Source organism: Lissotriton helveticus, chromosome 6 (genome assembly GCF_964261635.1).
Source record: "Lissotriton helveticus chromosome 6, aLisHel1.1, whole genome shotgun sequence".
Taxonomy (NCBI): Eukaryota; Metazoa; Chordata; class Amphibia; order Caudata; family Salamandridae; genus Lissotriton; species Lissotriton helveticus.
In genome coordinates, this window is record NC_136067.1 from 880827330 (window position 1) to 880843271 (window position 15942).

At 42.0% G+C, this 15942-nt stretch overlaps 1 protein-coding gene across 1 annotated transcript in view; it reads right to left on the minus strand.

Moving 5' to 3' along the window:
• NUS1 (NUS1 dehydrodolichyl diphosphate synthase subunit) overlaps positions 1 to 15942 on the minus strand; it is a 75055-nt gene that overhangs the window by 47448 nt on the left and 11665 nt on the right. The window contains exon 2 of the mRNA XM_078648483.1: positions 358 to 486. Within this exon, the coding sequence (XP_078504609.1) occupies positions 358 to 486 (129 nt within the window). The remainder of the gene's footprint in view (positions 1 to 357; positions 487 to 15942) is intronic.

The window sequence follows — 15942 nt, forward strand, 5'->3', positions numbered from 1 at the left end:
ATTCATCACGAGCAAAATCTGCCACTCGAAATTAACAAAAATTAGAAAAACACAAAAGCACCTATGAAAAGCAAAAGATACAAACTACCCCTGAGGTTCCTCCAGGACGAAGTAAGAAATAAAACTTTATCCAGCAAATTCACAAACAAAATGAGATATACATGCGAAGGGAGGACTGACCAGGCTCTTTGCTATCTATAAGGGTGGGTGCAATATTAAAATGATGAAGCACTGCAATAAAACGATGTATTTCCCTAAATGACTTGAAGTGTCGTTAAATAGATTACAGGAAGAGGTCAGAGGCTTGGTCCATATTATTGGAAATGAGAAGGTGTGGCACTTGGTACCAAATCATACCTTGCACTGCTTTGTTGTTACTGTTATTGGCAAACTCCACAGAATACTTAGAACAGTCGAGGCCAAGGAGCTCCTGCTGTTGTTTCAAAATTTCATCCATCAACCTGGCGTTGTTCCGCTTGAAAATTCCTGCAACACAACACAAGCACTCATGAGCTGATCTAATTTCTGTAAATATCACATGTTTACCAAACACAGCGAGGACTACGGAAGGAATGAAGACAGCTTTTGCTAGAAGCAGTCACCCCGGACCGGCAGAGGACTGCAAGATGCCGGGTCAATCTGGCTACATGTTAACCTTGAAAGGGAATGAAGAACCAGGCTTGTACTGCACTAAATATCTTGCTGGACTGTTACCCATGTGTTTTTGCAGAGCTTCTAAAGCGAGGCGGTTAGTTTTTAAATGGTTCTCTCTGCCCATATCACAATAAAATCTCAGGCATAAGTCACTTGCCGTTATTCTTGCAATAGGTATGTATTGCGAATAGTGTGTTAAATCAGGGTATCTATTTTTACCTGCATAATAAGCAAGGGCCAATACTGAGCTATAATAGTTCAGTTTTACAGTTTAACGCCCTCTCTAGCTGATGTTACCTGCTGTTATCTGCACACCCTGCAGTTGTGAACTGGTACCAAAGCTAAAGCTGCAATTACCTGGAATCACATGGGATAGAGGGATATAAGCACTCCCTCCCCTAATGTTACTCAAAACAACAAAGGCAGATGGGGACAGCATGCAACACCTGCTGTGTTTGGGCTCTCCGTGCGATACTGAAAATGACAGTGCATTATAGAGGGCAATCAGTTAAATGACATGCAGTACGGTTGTAGCTTTGGGGTTGATGGCACTTACATTGGGTGGGGTGCCAATGCATACATGTTTTAAATCAATCGTGTTGGGGTGTATGTTAAAGGATAGAAATAAAGTTGGTTAGAAAGAGATGTCAATGGAGCATTCTTTAGAGTTCAATGTAACGTGGAGCCTCCAAGCCAAGCTGTTTGCACCTGGACTCTAGCCAGTATTATTGAGCCAGATGAAGGAGTGTGTTAGGACAGTTGGGAGCTAAAGGAGACTTTTCAGATACAGGCAGGGTTGTATAGGATATAACCAATATTGTGAACTTTATTCTCTATGGCAGAGAACAGCTGAAAAACACAGAGGGTGGAGAAATGGAGGTTGACATTGTCTTGCGCTACGTATTGTAAAGTGTTCGCATTGTAGCGTTTAAAATTATTCGGAACCTCAGGATACTTCTCTAAATGTGGGTTCTTTCTTTCTGTCTCTCTACACGGAGTTTGGGAAGCGGTCTACTTTTCAGACGTGTTACAGTACTGTAGGGCAATGCTCTGGTGGTTGTGCGCTTGAGAACAATTCCTGCAGGGCATCTTGAATCATTTGTCTGTCCAAAAGGTGGTGCCATACAGTGCAAAAAACCCACATGCACCATTGACAACCAGCAGCAAGTAGAAAACATTCCAATTTTTTTCCTAAAGGTGTGAGGTCCTTTAAGTCTTTACAACGGCAAGAAGGAAAGAATTAGTCAGAAGCTCACCAATTTTGACTTTACAGAGGGCTGGCAAAAACATTTCCTAAACAGCCAGGTCTAGAGGGCTTTTCTAACAGAGCCACCTGCTCTCAAAGCACAAGTACTTGAGACCTCTTCTAGCAACCAACTCTGTACACCACCCAACATGACCTCTATACTTCCTCAGTGTATTAAATATATCAGAGATAAAATCCCCCCCCCCCCCCCCCCCCCCATCATTCCTTACCTCCATAAACGGTCTCACCACAACCAAAGTGAAAGGATGTTCTTCTTGGTCTGACGAATTTAGATATATTCACCACACACAGAAGAAATAGAGGGTTTTGCTGGGATGAAATTATGGGAAAGCAAGCAATTTAGCATATATCTAAAATGCCAATAAGAAGGAAACTGGAAAAAAATTAAGTGAATGTAGGCGCAAAAATTAGAGTGTATAAAAATGCAAGATTAAGAAAAACTAGTAAGAAAAAAAAATTCCGAAGGGAAGGGACAGAGCAACGCATGTATAAAGCATGATTAAGTTCTTGCAGAGTGCGAGTGTCCTGAAAGCTGCTAAAGATTCTAACGCACAAGAGACATTTGCATGAATATGCCATAAAAACTCATTTTCCAACAAGAGTACTAGAGATTGGCTGAACACCAGCACTGTGACATTGTGGCCATTCAGATCGACACATTAAAACAATGATGGACGTCATGTCTTCTGTGTAGTACTGATCCAGTTGGTCTTTTCAGCATAATTCTGGCAAAAGAAACAAGCATTCGCAAATCCACTCTGTCTGGCGTGGGCTGCTAATGGTTTGGCTTTGTCAATGCTTGTTTTTTTTAATTATAAACCATTGTTGTGGGAGCTGGGCCCTCACCAATAATAAAAGGAAAAACAAATTGGGAAAAACGTAATTTTTGTTGTGATCTCAAAGTGCACACTACAATAGTAGTTCTCTGTACTGAAGGTTACTACTGTGTGTGCTGAGGATAGGGGTAGTATTTGGCTGTCCCGGTACCACACCATATCTGTGATATCAGGATGTCGGGTTGCTTGTGGGGTTATGTAGTGAGGGCTGGAGTATATACTAATAAATGCTGCTTAACGATACTGCTCGTGGATATCACTGACCGCACACAAGTGGTGCCTACATTTTTTAAGACAATTAAAAAAAGGTTTGCAATCCCAAGCAAATTTAAACCATCTGCAAAACAAAAAAAGATTAAATCGCCCTTCCTGGAAAACAGAATGGCTCAGAAGACAATCACGAAAACTAAAGCTACAGAAAGCTAAAACCGATCATGATTAACACCAGAAAATCACGAGGAGATCACATGACTGTAGTACACTCAATGAATCAGCCGAACCTGGGCATTATCGGAAACAGTCTCGAGGAGGAAACGGATTAGTGGTAATAACAGAAGGGGCACGTGCAAATTATTGAAATACCAGCGCCCTAAACACGCCTGCAGCTACCTACCCCAGTGTCATTTTGCAGACTACTATATAATCTGTGAATAGTTTCTGCTGCCCTGTATTTGAAAGCCCTCGATAATTTACTGAAGTATTTAATTTGTTGTGATTCACAAATCAGCAGGGAGCAATAGATAATCATGGGTTGATCTAAAAATCACGTTTACAAAGATAGCCTGACGGCAAAACCATAACGAGGCATTGGCAAAGCCAAAAGGTCTGGTTTAATAGTGTTATTTCATGCGCACTGACTTAGTTGCATGTATGTGTTAAGTGTCACTCATTCGGTTTCAGATTAAATATTTTTAAGTGTGCTTCGGTGAATCAAAAAATGATTGCTTTCTGAATACAATGCATGCATGAGATAAAAAGAGATTGTTTGGTATAATTTCCAGATGTGTAATACATGGATTCCAATGCAAAAACTAGAAGGGGCAAAAAGCTAGATCAAATAGCCAATTGCATGAGGCGAGAGAAATATTCCTTTGGGTAGAGCCAAAGCCTACTACGTAGATTAAAAAAAACTAGCAACAAAAGGTAAATTGACAGATTAAGCCAGTCACAATAACTCAACAAAAAAGCCACAGTAAAGTGGTGTTAAGCTAACCCGTAGTACTCACGAAATCACTAAACTACAGTAGACAAAATCATTGATAAATGACAAGGAGTGAAATTTATCTACACTCCCTACTATTAGTGCCTCAACCAATTAATTTTACTCTATTTAGCTTGCTGTGAAGCTCTGACCGCTTTAACTAATGCAAGTAAAACAAATTAAACTGCCTTGATTTCAAACTGTGGCTAACCCTGGGATGGGTGATCACAACTACACAGCAAACAAATGATGGACGGAATGCTGACATTGCAAACATTCTCCCCAGGTCAAAGGATCTGGGTTAAATCCATCGTTCTTTTGCTCACCATGCCACCCCAGTTTAGACCCAGCCATATGCAAATCAGTCTTGACCCTGTGCCTCGTGGGAACAGTCCAGATCGAACTGCCAAGCCAGGTCCTCCCTGGACCGGAAACAAGCATCATGAGACCGGTTTCAGGGCATGTCACCCTTTCTTCAGCCAGGCTAGCTTAAATCCAGTAGCACAATGAACAAGGGACCCACGTCTGGACATACCCATCCTACTTAGGGCGAAAAGTCTTACAGCAAACAAATGATGGACGGAATGCTGACAATGCAAACATTCTCCCCCAGTCAAAAGATCTGGGTTAAATCCATCGTTCTTTTGCTCACCATGCCACCCCAGTTTAGACTCAGCCATATGCAAATCAGTCTTGACCCTGTGCCTCATTGATCACAGGTACACAGCCATTACCTTTAAAGATTCAATGCCGGGAGTTACAGAGAAAAAAAGTACAAGTGGATCTGAATTACCTGAAGGACACCAACAACTTTCCTTCATTTACTCCAATCTTCAACGATTTATGCATGTTCAGATCAGAGCCACATAGACTGCCCAGCATTCTTCGAAGCATAATGCACAAGAAAAAAGCAATTCATCACGAGCAGGAATTACTACTCCAATCACGGACAACTCGAGTAACACGTAACCGGAAGATCACAGAGAATAGACATCGTCGCATCTGATAGAGAAGACAACACAATGGGTTGTCTGCCTCATGAACAAAATCGGGTCACACATTTCTGAAGTGGGTTTAACTCAGTTATTGCCACATTGTACAACTGGCAAACGTCTCCAAAGACACGAGTACTTCACCGGATGTATGGAAATGTTTCTAAAAATGTATTCAGCAGGGCAACCTAAAGGATTGCGAGTCTACTTCAACTCTCCAACCAGAAGATATGAACCCGCAGGAGACATGTGGAAGATGGTGCCGCTCCCCATGCATACAAGCAATTAGATCATTACACGTGTGCATTTCCATGGTTCTGTGCCACTGTATCCCTAACTGCATGAGGACGCAACCAATGAGGCATTAAACATTTTTAAACCGACCCGTGGCACTGTGGTATTTGTTCCATTATGCATTGCCGTAGGAGCCGAGGATGGGCTGTTTGAGGTTCAATAAGAAGTGGTGGTGAAGTAGGTAAGAGTGAATGTGGTACAAGTGGAGTCAGGGCTGCGGAAATGTGAATTTAAAGGTTTTGAACAAAGGAAGTGAAGGGAGAGCAAGTCCATGCCAGGTTGCACGTTGAGCATGCTGGAACTGGAATGGATTGCGAGTGGGTTGTAATAAGTGGGGAGGAGCAGAAGGACGCAGTAGGAGTCTGGATAGAAGACTGCCAAACAAATTTTAAGACTTTGCAGGTGCAAATGTGTTAGTTCTTTTTCATTTTCATTGTCACTATGGTAATTATGATGAATTGGTATGTATACCTTTCTATGTATGCGCTGAATAACGTCCTATCTGCTACATATTACAGAATAGGGTTGCAGCGGTTTGAGTGCTTATTTTCTAAGTCAGTTGCAGAGGAGCAGTCTGCCTATCAGCAGCTTTGCATGCGGGCTAGTTTATAAATGAAACCTTTCACTTGTGGCTATGAGCAGTACTTAACAAGAATGTGGAGTTAGTGGCTGTGGCTATTACTAAACAACCATCTAAGGGAAAGGTGTATCACAGAAGCAACTTGAAATAAAACCATAGGCAAACAGTTTTGACAAACTTGTTAATCAGGATAATTGAAAACTGGGGGGAAAATGTTGCCCCTCCCTAAACAAGACTGGTTGCAGACAAAACCAGACAAAAAATGTGTGTGATTTACTAGCTCAACACCTAATTTTAAGTGTTTCATGTATGCACTAAATGTGGACGTGAAGGAGGGTTGTCGGCTAGAATGCCCCCCCCCCCCCTTGTTTTTGTTCTTGTTATGCTTGTGTGTTGAGATTGTGTCAGACTGGTTTGGATAGGGAGAAGTTTGCTTCTGGTCCTGGGGATGGGGAGTTGGGTTTGTTATGTTAAATGTAAGATTTTAGGTAAAGCTGCGCCTGTATGCCAGGATGGTCAGTCAGGGCACCACTGAGTGGTCCATAGTGATTTGCTCCTGTGGTCACTCAACATGGCAAACGCCCTGAAGGTACAACTTTATCCCCTGGAACATCTGGGGGTTTAACAGAATGTCCAAAAGATACATAGTGTACTCCTGTCTTAAAAGGCTGGGTACTCATATTGCCCTACTCTAGGAGACCTATCTCACTAGATCTGAAGGGTTGGCTTTGCAAAAGAGATGGCTTTTGAAACAGGTGTTTTGTTATGGGTAAGACCGGAGGTACCCTTCCAGAACACAACTGAGTATTTAGATCCAGAGGGTAAGTATGTGGTCATCTCTGGAAGATTGGCAGGTCACAAATTAAAATTGTCAGTATCTACGCTCCAATTGTAAAGCAAGAGCAGTTTCTCACAGAATTGTCTAGATCTTTGGGACCATATCTAACTCAGACTATATTATTCACACACGCCCCTGGGAGATTCCCCGGTATACAGAACAGCTCATACTTTTTCTGAATGGTATCAGCAGTAGGGGCTAGTGGATTCTTGGAGGTGACTACACCCTGGGACACGTGATTAATCTTTTTATTTTGTTCTGCACAAACCACAAGTTCGTCTAGACACCTTTCTGTGCTCCCAGACTGAACATGGTGCAGTTCAGTGTTGAATGCAGAACCATTTCGGCTCATAATTAGGGCTTCCAGTTTTTATGGATTTTTACAGATAAACACAGACAGAAAACATTGTATTTCATGTCTGTATTTATTTTTAAAAGTGGAAAAATACAGATAATTGGCTTCTTTTAGGTGACTCTCTATGCTGAGATTATTGACTTTCAGGCCAGTAGTTGTACATATTGGCAGCATAGGGAGTTATAAAGCTCACTAAGATTTGCTTAAATTAATTGCTGCATATCGCAACATGTATTTGTGCTATTATGCCAATTGTTAGATGTGTGTATTTTATTTTTGGCTTTGTAATTTGCTAAAATGCGACAGGCATCAAAGTATGCAAGCATGTTTATCTGTTAAATAAATGTGGAAATTTAAGAGTTATCACATCATCTGTTCACAAAACTAATATGGATAAATACCAATAAGATGGGCAAAAAATAAATATGGATAAATACAGACTGAAACGTTCAAAAAATGTATACCATAAAACCAGGAGCCCTAATCATAATCCAAAATTAGTCTGCCTGAATAGGGAGTACAAGCGTACTCACATTTCAATTTGGAGTCTATATATAGAGGCAATGCATGATCTGGTCTTTGAAAACAATATTGGAGAGGCCAGAGCTGTGTATTTTATGGATAACAAGGGAACTGCTTAAGTCCCCTTTGACTGAGTGGGGTGCTTTTAAAGTAGGCGTTAGAGGTCGCTGTATTGCAGAAGTGGTTGGGGTGCGTAAAACGTTAGTGGGTGAAGTACAATCAGAGGAAAAATTACTCTGGGATCTTCAGCAGCGGAGACCAGGAAATCCTGCTCCTAAGAATCCTTTTCTAGAAACTAGGGAGTTACTGGCTGTGCAAGTTGAGAGACTCTGTTGTTTTGATTATAGAGTATATCAGATTCGGGTCCATGCTGTGCATGATAAAACTGGTTCACTTTTAGTATGGCTTATCAAACCAAATATCAGGGATGTGTTGGTTTTGGAGCTAGATTTAGACACAGGTCAACCCCTAAATAGCCAAGCCACCATAAACACAAGATTTTGAGAGTACTATACTTCCCTCTATGCAGCAGCTCCTAGGTTCCGTTTGAGCCAATGATGAGTTTCTGTCCATTGGGCAACTGCAGGTACTTTCAAGAGAGGTTTCAGATGTTTTGAGGGTTGAAATTACTGTGCAAGAGGTGAAAGCAACAATTAAAAGTATGGCGCAGGGATATGTTCCTGGAGCGGATTGCCTGTCTGAAAAGTCTTTTGCAGAACATGGGGATAGCTTGGCTCCAAAACTTGTAGAACTTTACTTTGCTGCTCTGTAATCAGGTCACCTGCAGAAGTTCACATGCAAGGCACTGGTCATCTCGCTCTTGAAGCCAGGTCGAACTTCAACAGATGTGAGAGTCTACAGACAATAATATTACCCATGCTCAATGTGGACTATAAAATTCGAAGTTGAATCTTACTGATTCGCCTTCAGCCCAATATGCCTTCTTTGATTCATATAGATCAAGCGGGTTTCATTTTAGGGAGTAATACAGCGCTAAACATCAGAAGACTCATCTCACTGATGAAGGAGGAGTTTTTTGATAAACAGTTGGCAGCCTACATGGAAATAGATATCGAAAAGTCCTTGGATAATCTACGTTGGGACTTCTTGTATCGGGTAATGGCTAAAATGAGCTTGGATCCTGGGTTTATTTGATGGATTCAGCTCCTTTTCAAGGGTCACACGGCATGGATTAGCTCAGGCAGAATTATATTTGAGCAGCATGATGTGGGACGTGGAACTAGACAAGGGTGCCCAATTTAACCACTATTATTTGCCATTGCAATGGAACCTTTGGTCTGTTGTGCTCGCACCGGAGAATTCTTTTGTGGATTAGAGGTTAGAGAGCTATCCCATTATTTAGTGTGAAATGCTAATGCCATTGCCTTCCTGAGAGATGCTAGACTGGACTTGCCATGTGCAATAAAGTTGTTAGAGCGTTTTGGGGCAGTCTCTGGCCTGCACATTAATTTGCAGAAATCCCATTTGTTTCCACTCAGTGCAGATACTATACCTCCTCCGAATCTGGGTGGGCTTGCATGGAGCTCCACTTGTCTTAAATATTCAGAAGTTAAAATATACCATCTATCAACAAGACTTCTCTTCTACACTACCGCTGCTAGTGCCTCGCCGGCTGTTCCAAAGATATGGAACCTCTATAGTTGGATCTAATCTGGGGGACGGGTAGGTGTACAGTAGCCCTGGCTAAATTGCAGCGCCCTACAGTGGAGCAAGGTCTAGCTGTACGTGATCTTGAATCCTATTATATACTGGCCCAACCCCAGTGATTAAATCAGTGGGTTTATAATAGAATGAACCATGGTGAGGGTATAGTTGGCACACCACCTGTTTTGCGGGACTTTTTGGAAGTCCTCTCAGTTCCTCAGAGATGGCTCCCAAAGGCTTCTTGGGAGCTCTTGGAAATGCAACAATGGTGGTGGTGCTGTTTACAATGGAACCTTACCTTGTGCCCTATTAGTTGGATGAAGTTGGTGACTCGTGTAGGTGCGTTGGGAGCAACTGAAAGGTGGGCTGATTGTGGGGGTTAAATCGTATAGGTGATTTATACCGGGATGGAGCATTACTTTTATTTGAAGATTTTGCAGAAAAGCTTGAGGTTTCTGGTGGGCAATTTTTGTTACATAAGGCTGTGGTTGCCACAATTGAGAGTCAATGGGGGACAATGGAGGGCATGGGCATATAGCGCACCAAGCTGGTCAACTACTCTGTACTACGACGGGCCGTGTAAAAGCAGTTTCATACTTATATGGTGTAATATGTGCTGGTATCCACACTCCCCTCGCTGAATTGAAAGTGAAATGGGAAACAGACCTAGAACTCAAGATACGAACTGGGAGAGGATTCTAGTACATATGCTTGATGTCTCGCATAATGCCAGGTTTAAATAATTACTTTTTACATCTTACATAGATCACACATTACACCTCGCAAGATTAACCGGTTTTATTTGGCTGCTGCTGCGAAGTGTCTGATATGTGGGGCATCTGGGGCAGAATTGTTCCATATGATTTGGTCCTGCCCGGCTTTAGCTGGATTCTGGGAAGCAGTTATTAACTGTAAAGGACTTAACTTTTCAGGTGATTCCTTGCACACCCTTAGTCTGCCTCGTTGGGGGTTATCCTCGGTTTAAAAAGACGAGCATCACTACTAGATTTACTGACTTGGCATGGATTCTGGCATAACATGAATGGACAATGCCTTGTCAGCAAATCTTGATTGATTTGATGGAGAAAAGAACTGTTTAAATGGGCAGGAGTGGTGTGTTGTTTCGGGAATTGAAGAGAGGGAGGGAAAGCTTGAAAGTGCACAAGCATGGGAATACCTTGTGGACTGTTTGCTGACCCCAAATTCAGACATAGATACAGGAAATAGCTGCAAGCCCTCCAATATCTCTGGACGATTTAGAAGATATCATTGACTGTCCTTTCATTGCCGTTCATGGGGTAACTGTAGGTAGGGGTGTTAGTTATTATTAACTGCTAGTTGGAAGCTGTAATGATCTAAAAGGGATGTTGCAATAAGTTTAATACCATGATTGTATTTATTGCACTAGCTTTTACCCTATTTATTAAAAGTATATGCGTACTTGTCAATTTAAATCTACTTTCTAAATTATTATTTATAACCAATTTATTGTATGTATTGGCTGGGGTATCTTTTTTTCTGTACACTTGCAGCTTCTGTTTTATGTTCTATATTGAAAAAAAGAATCTTTTAAAAATAAGAATGCCCCTACTTTCCCTTCCATCACAAATATCTAACAATGATGTAACAGATGTGTCAAAAGTCACATTATGAACTGTGCAGCTACAGCTGGCAAAGAAACGTAATTGCTTAATAAAGCTTGCATCAGTTTTATCAAGCGCATCAATGGCATTGTTATGATGAACACATTTCAGAAGTGTGTTGCTTTTGCTCCAACTAAAATTATTTAAAAAGATACCCATTTCAAGTTAGTGAAAGCTCCACTAAAATAATGCTTTCAATAACATACCCTATATCAAACAAGCAAGCCTCAGATTCAACTTACTGAATTGGACTTACCCTGACATCCATGACTTTTGGACGTGACGTGTGGAGAAGTGTGGCTCACTGGTTAGAAGCGGCAGACCCTGAAGCAGAGGTCGGCCCGGGACCAGGGTTCAATTCCCGACGCGGCAGGGTCTTGGGTCAATGTCCGCGGACTCGATAATTCTCGCTTAGGTGCCTACGCTAACCATGGGTCCCACTCTGCAACTCTGGGCAATAGCTTCTCCACAACGGCCCCAGCAACGCCGGGGATGCCTGGCTTCACCTTGGGGTGCCCTCTCACAGGGAAAACCAGGACGGGTTCCCCAGCGGTATACAGCACCAGGACGCCACGTAACGAGGTAAGAGTGCGCTTTACAAGTATACATACATTACATTACATTTTGACATTGTATTAAGCTGTCATTAATGAATGCTGCAGGTTTTTAAATTAGCAAAATGTGTAAATCAAATTAGAAAGGCTGGGAAAATTAGTGAATCTAGTGAGCTCATATCATTTAGCAGAAGGAGCTTCTTCTTTCCAGAAGGAGCTAGCGAAGCTAAGAATAAGCAGCAGACTCCAGCAAAAGAAGGACCAGGTAAAACCCGCAGGGGTGGCAGGAGGAGCAAGGGGAGCTACAGGCAAGGGCCGAGGTACTGCGAACAAAGTGAACAAGTGATGGTTGCTCAGACAGTTGATCTAACCCCAAGAGATGATGCGACTGCTAAACATGATCTGAAAATCATTAATCTTTCTAATAAAATACTTGATACTGACAAAATTTCTGTGTTGTCTAAAGGGTTGAATTTCTGTCCGACCCAAAGTGGGGATGCTACAACTGTTCATATCGATATGTTCAAATTTGTGCGTACTCTGAAATTGCGGGATTTTTTCTCCCAACACCCTGAAAAACATAATGATGTTAACATCATGGAAGGTAGAAATCTATTGAGTGTTGAGGAAATGAAGCAGGTTCAATTGTTACTCAGTATTGAAGATGACATTGCTCCCAATATGCCGGTACTACTTAATGAACTGGACATTGTTCTTACCAATGACTAACTATCATAAGAATATTGATATTTTCTATGATAGGGTGACTAACGATCTCTATAAGATGGAAATAGCTAGGGAGCATAGTCAGTTTCAGAACCACAACATTACTGCCAAAGAGAGAAAAGCATTAGCCAGATTAAAACAGGACAAAACCATAGTCATCAGGGAGGCGGACAAAGGTGGTAATGTTGTGGTTATGAATTGTACTGATTATATGAAGGAAATAAACCTGAAACTGAATGACATTACCTGTTACCAGAAACTAAAATCAAATCCGATGTCTAACCTGCAGCACTTAATTAACCTCAAATTGAGTGAATGGAGGGAAATTGGTCTACTATCTGAAGAAGAATCTCACTACCTTAGGGTACATTGTCCCACTTATCCTTGTATCTATATATTACCTAAGGTACATAAGGGGGGCAATTTATCTCCTAGCCGCCCGATTGTTTCCGGGGTTGGCTCTCTCACTGAAAAGATTGCTCAGTTCGTAGATATGAGACTCCAAAAATTTGTGGTAAATCTCCCTTCATATTGAAGACAGCAAAGACATTTTGGTCAAGTTAAAAGATTTCCAGTGGTGTGAGGATCTCAGGTTTGTAACCTTTGATGTTGTAGGGTTATATACCCGCATCATAAAGGACTTTGGGATAAGAGTGGTACGCTCCTTCTTGGATAAGGAGAGTGCTAGCCTGATTGATTCAAATGAAATGATCATTGAAATGATCTCACTAATATTGGACAACAATTTCTTCTTACACAATAAGTGTTGGTACCAACAGACCCTCGGTACAGCAATGGGCTCCAGGTTTGCTCCCTCTTACGCCTGCCTTTTCATGGGCTGGTTTGAGAGTGAGCATGCCTGGAGTCGTCGCGCCTCCCCCTAGACCTTTTACATCGTGTACTGGGGGAGGTATATCGATGACATTATATGTCTATGGACCGGAACTAGGGAACAGCATTTCCTATATTTAAATTCCAACTATTACAACGTGAGGTTCACCATGGAACACAATAAAGAGAAGATTAACTTTCTGGATATTCAGTTTTATGTTCACAATGATGTAGTTGAGAGCACACTGTTCAGAAAGGACACATCCTGTAACGGGGTCCTCCATGCTACCAGTGCCCATTACCGATCAGTGATCAATAATATACGTTTTGGGGAAATGACCAGGATTCGAAGGAATTGTAGCCAGGATGATTTATACCATCAAAATCTGATGGATTGTGAGCAAAGATTCCTGAACAGGGGTTTTCCGCCCAAAATTGTGTCTAAGGCTGTTACAAAGGCTAGATGCCTGACTAGGAACGACACACTCAGAGAGAAGCCATGGAGAGATACAAATAGCCCTGATCGAAGACCTTTGAGTCTGGTCACTCAGTACAACACGAATAGTGACAAAGTGAGAGATATAATGAAAAAGAACTGGGGTTTTCTATTAGAGGTACCTGGCCTAAAGAACAGCATTAGCACTATCCCCACTATGACATTTCGGAGAGGTAGGACCCTACGTGAAACACTGTGTCCCAGTTACGTAAACGACAAATCAAATGTGTCCACGTGGTTGCCACCTAAACCCAAGGGCTTTTTCATTTGTGGTTCTTGTAATATGCACCCTTATGGCCGCAACAAAACCACCGATTTCTCCTATAACACCCAAAAGAGATATGACATCCATCAGTTCATAAATTGCTGTACAACTCATGCTATTTACATTCTAGGATGTCAATGTGGGATCATTTATGTAGGTAGCACGATACGCCCTCTGAAGGTGCGCCTACAGGAACATCGGAGGGCTATCATCAATAATGACAGCCGGCATCCACTCTGTTCCCACTATAATGAAATCCATCCTAATAGCAGGGAACTATGGTTCCATGGTATCGAACATGTCCCTTGTGGTGAACAGGGTGGCAACCGTGAATTGCTTGTACGCCAGAAAGATGCAAAATGGATTTGCCGTTTGCAGGCCACTCTAAAAGGACATAATACTGATAGGGAGTTCCACCATTTCCGATGAAACTATGTGGACTAGGGTACCTTGAGGCCTCAAGGCCATTCCAATATTATTGCAGGACTGCATATGACTGTGAATGACACTCACTGACTTTTTATTGTAGTAAACTATCAAATAAAACGTATATTGATGACTGTTAAATCAACTTTTGCCATTGCTTATATGATTGTGCCATGCTGTCATTCTGACCCGGTACATTAGAGAACCGAATTTGTTAGTAACGGGGCAACGTAATATATCAGTTTGTGCTCTTTTAATTTATGCCATATCCTCTTCTGGCCTCTGACTTTCACTCTTTATACGTCATTTAGTACGTATATTCTATTTCTTACTACGGCCTGTACAGTCCGGTTGCTTGGTATTTATAACTCAGTTGCGGTCATATGTGATAAGGGCGAGGCTGCTCTGAGTTGTTTAAGGACATCGCAACAGATTCAGACATTAGTTCACTTTTGGGAGTTGATGCCCCGATCCACTGGTACAGCTTGTGCATGCGGTTCATGATATCGAAATAGATTCAGACATTAGTTCATGGTGGGGAGTTGATGCCCCGATCCACTGGTGTAGTTTGTGCATGCAGTTGCGCAGTGGGGTATATGTGGACCTGAGTTCGTAGGTCCTTTACTCTTGAAGTACAGTTGTGTGGATTCCCGTGTGTATCTCTCGATTGGCTGCTGCCTCTCCATTGTGAATTTCCGTCGGTGATTACATATGGGGCGTCATGTTATTGTGGAGCAGTTATTGCAACATGGTTGCTGTCTCGCCGTATGTGACGAATATCGTGCAAGTAATGAACGGTCCTTTTTACCTTTTTCCATTCACTTTTATACCATCGTCACCTAGGACTGTATGTGTGCCGATACCACATTCCAGCTATTTAGATATGGCCGCCGTGGACCTCACTGTGAGTGTTATTATGCACTTGAGGTGGTGTCCTCTCCTTATGTCTACCCTTGAATCTGGGCACTACGCCCACGCACATTGACGTCACTAATTAGGATTCGTCATTTACGCGGGAGATTACGGGCTTTAAAATGTGGACGTCAAGGGTAGCATATGATACGTTTATCCCTGTTATCATGCCGGGAGTTCTCAATTTGGACTAGGGTAAGTTTCGCATGCACTTATTTCAATCCCTTGCGATTCTGGGTTAAATTGTATCCTTACTGACCTTGTAATTTAAACGAACAGGTCTTCCCGTTTTGGGTTTGGGGTTAGATTAGGTTCTCTTTTGCCGTAATGGGATTGGGGGACCTGGTTTGTGTACCGCCATTAATTTAAGTTTCTCGGCACTCTGGTACATCCAGGTGGTGTTTGCACGGAACCCAGCGCTTTACATGCAATTTTTAGCCGTTTGCAATTAACTCATCAATATCGTTGAAATATACATATGCTCGGACCGATGGATGTAATAAGCAAAACTGGTGGCAGTCATGCTCTTTTTTGAGGAAATTGGTTACAGACATCTTACTTATGGGGTAAATGTATTTCCCTGCAGCCTTTATTTCGACATAGGAGGCGATATACACGTTTCTGAAGTCTCATTACGTACTCTTATTTATTTAGGAAGTTTTCTATAGCGCTGTCAAGACCCGGAGGTAGCAGAGCGCTTTACAGTAATAGAATGACAAAAATCTGTATAAACATATACATAACATAAACATGAACATAACATAAGTAAGGTATAAGCATTCAATGAGTGACATTGTAAGCGGAACATGGGTGAGTTGCCGAGCTTCTATGGTTGTGGGATTCACTGTAGTCACACAGGGGTTGCTTGCTGACCCCGGTTATCCA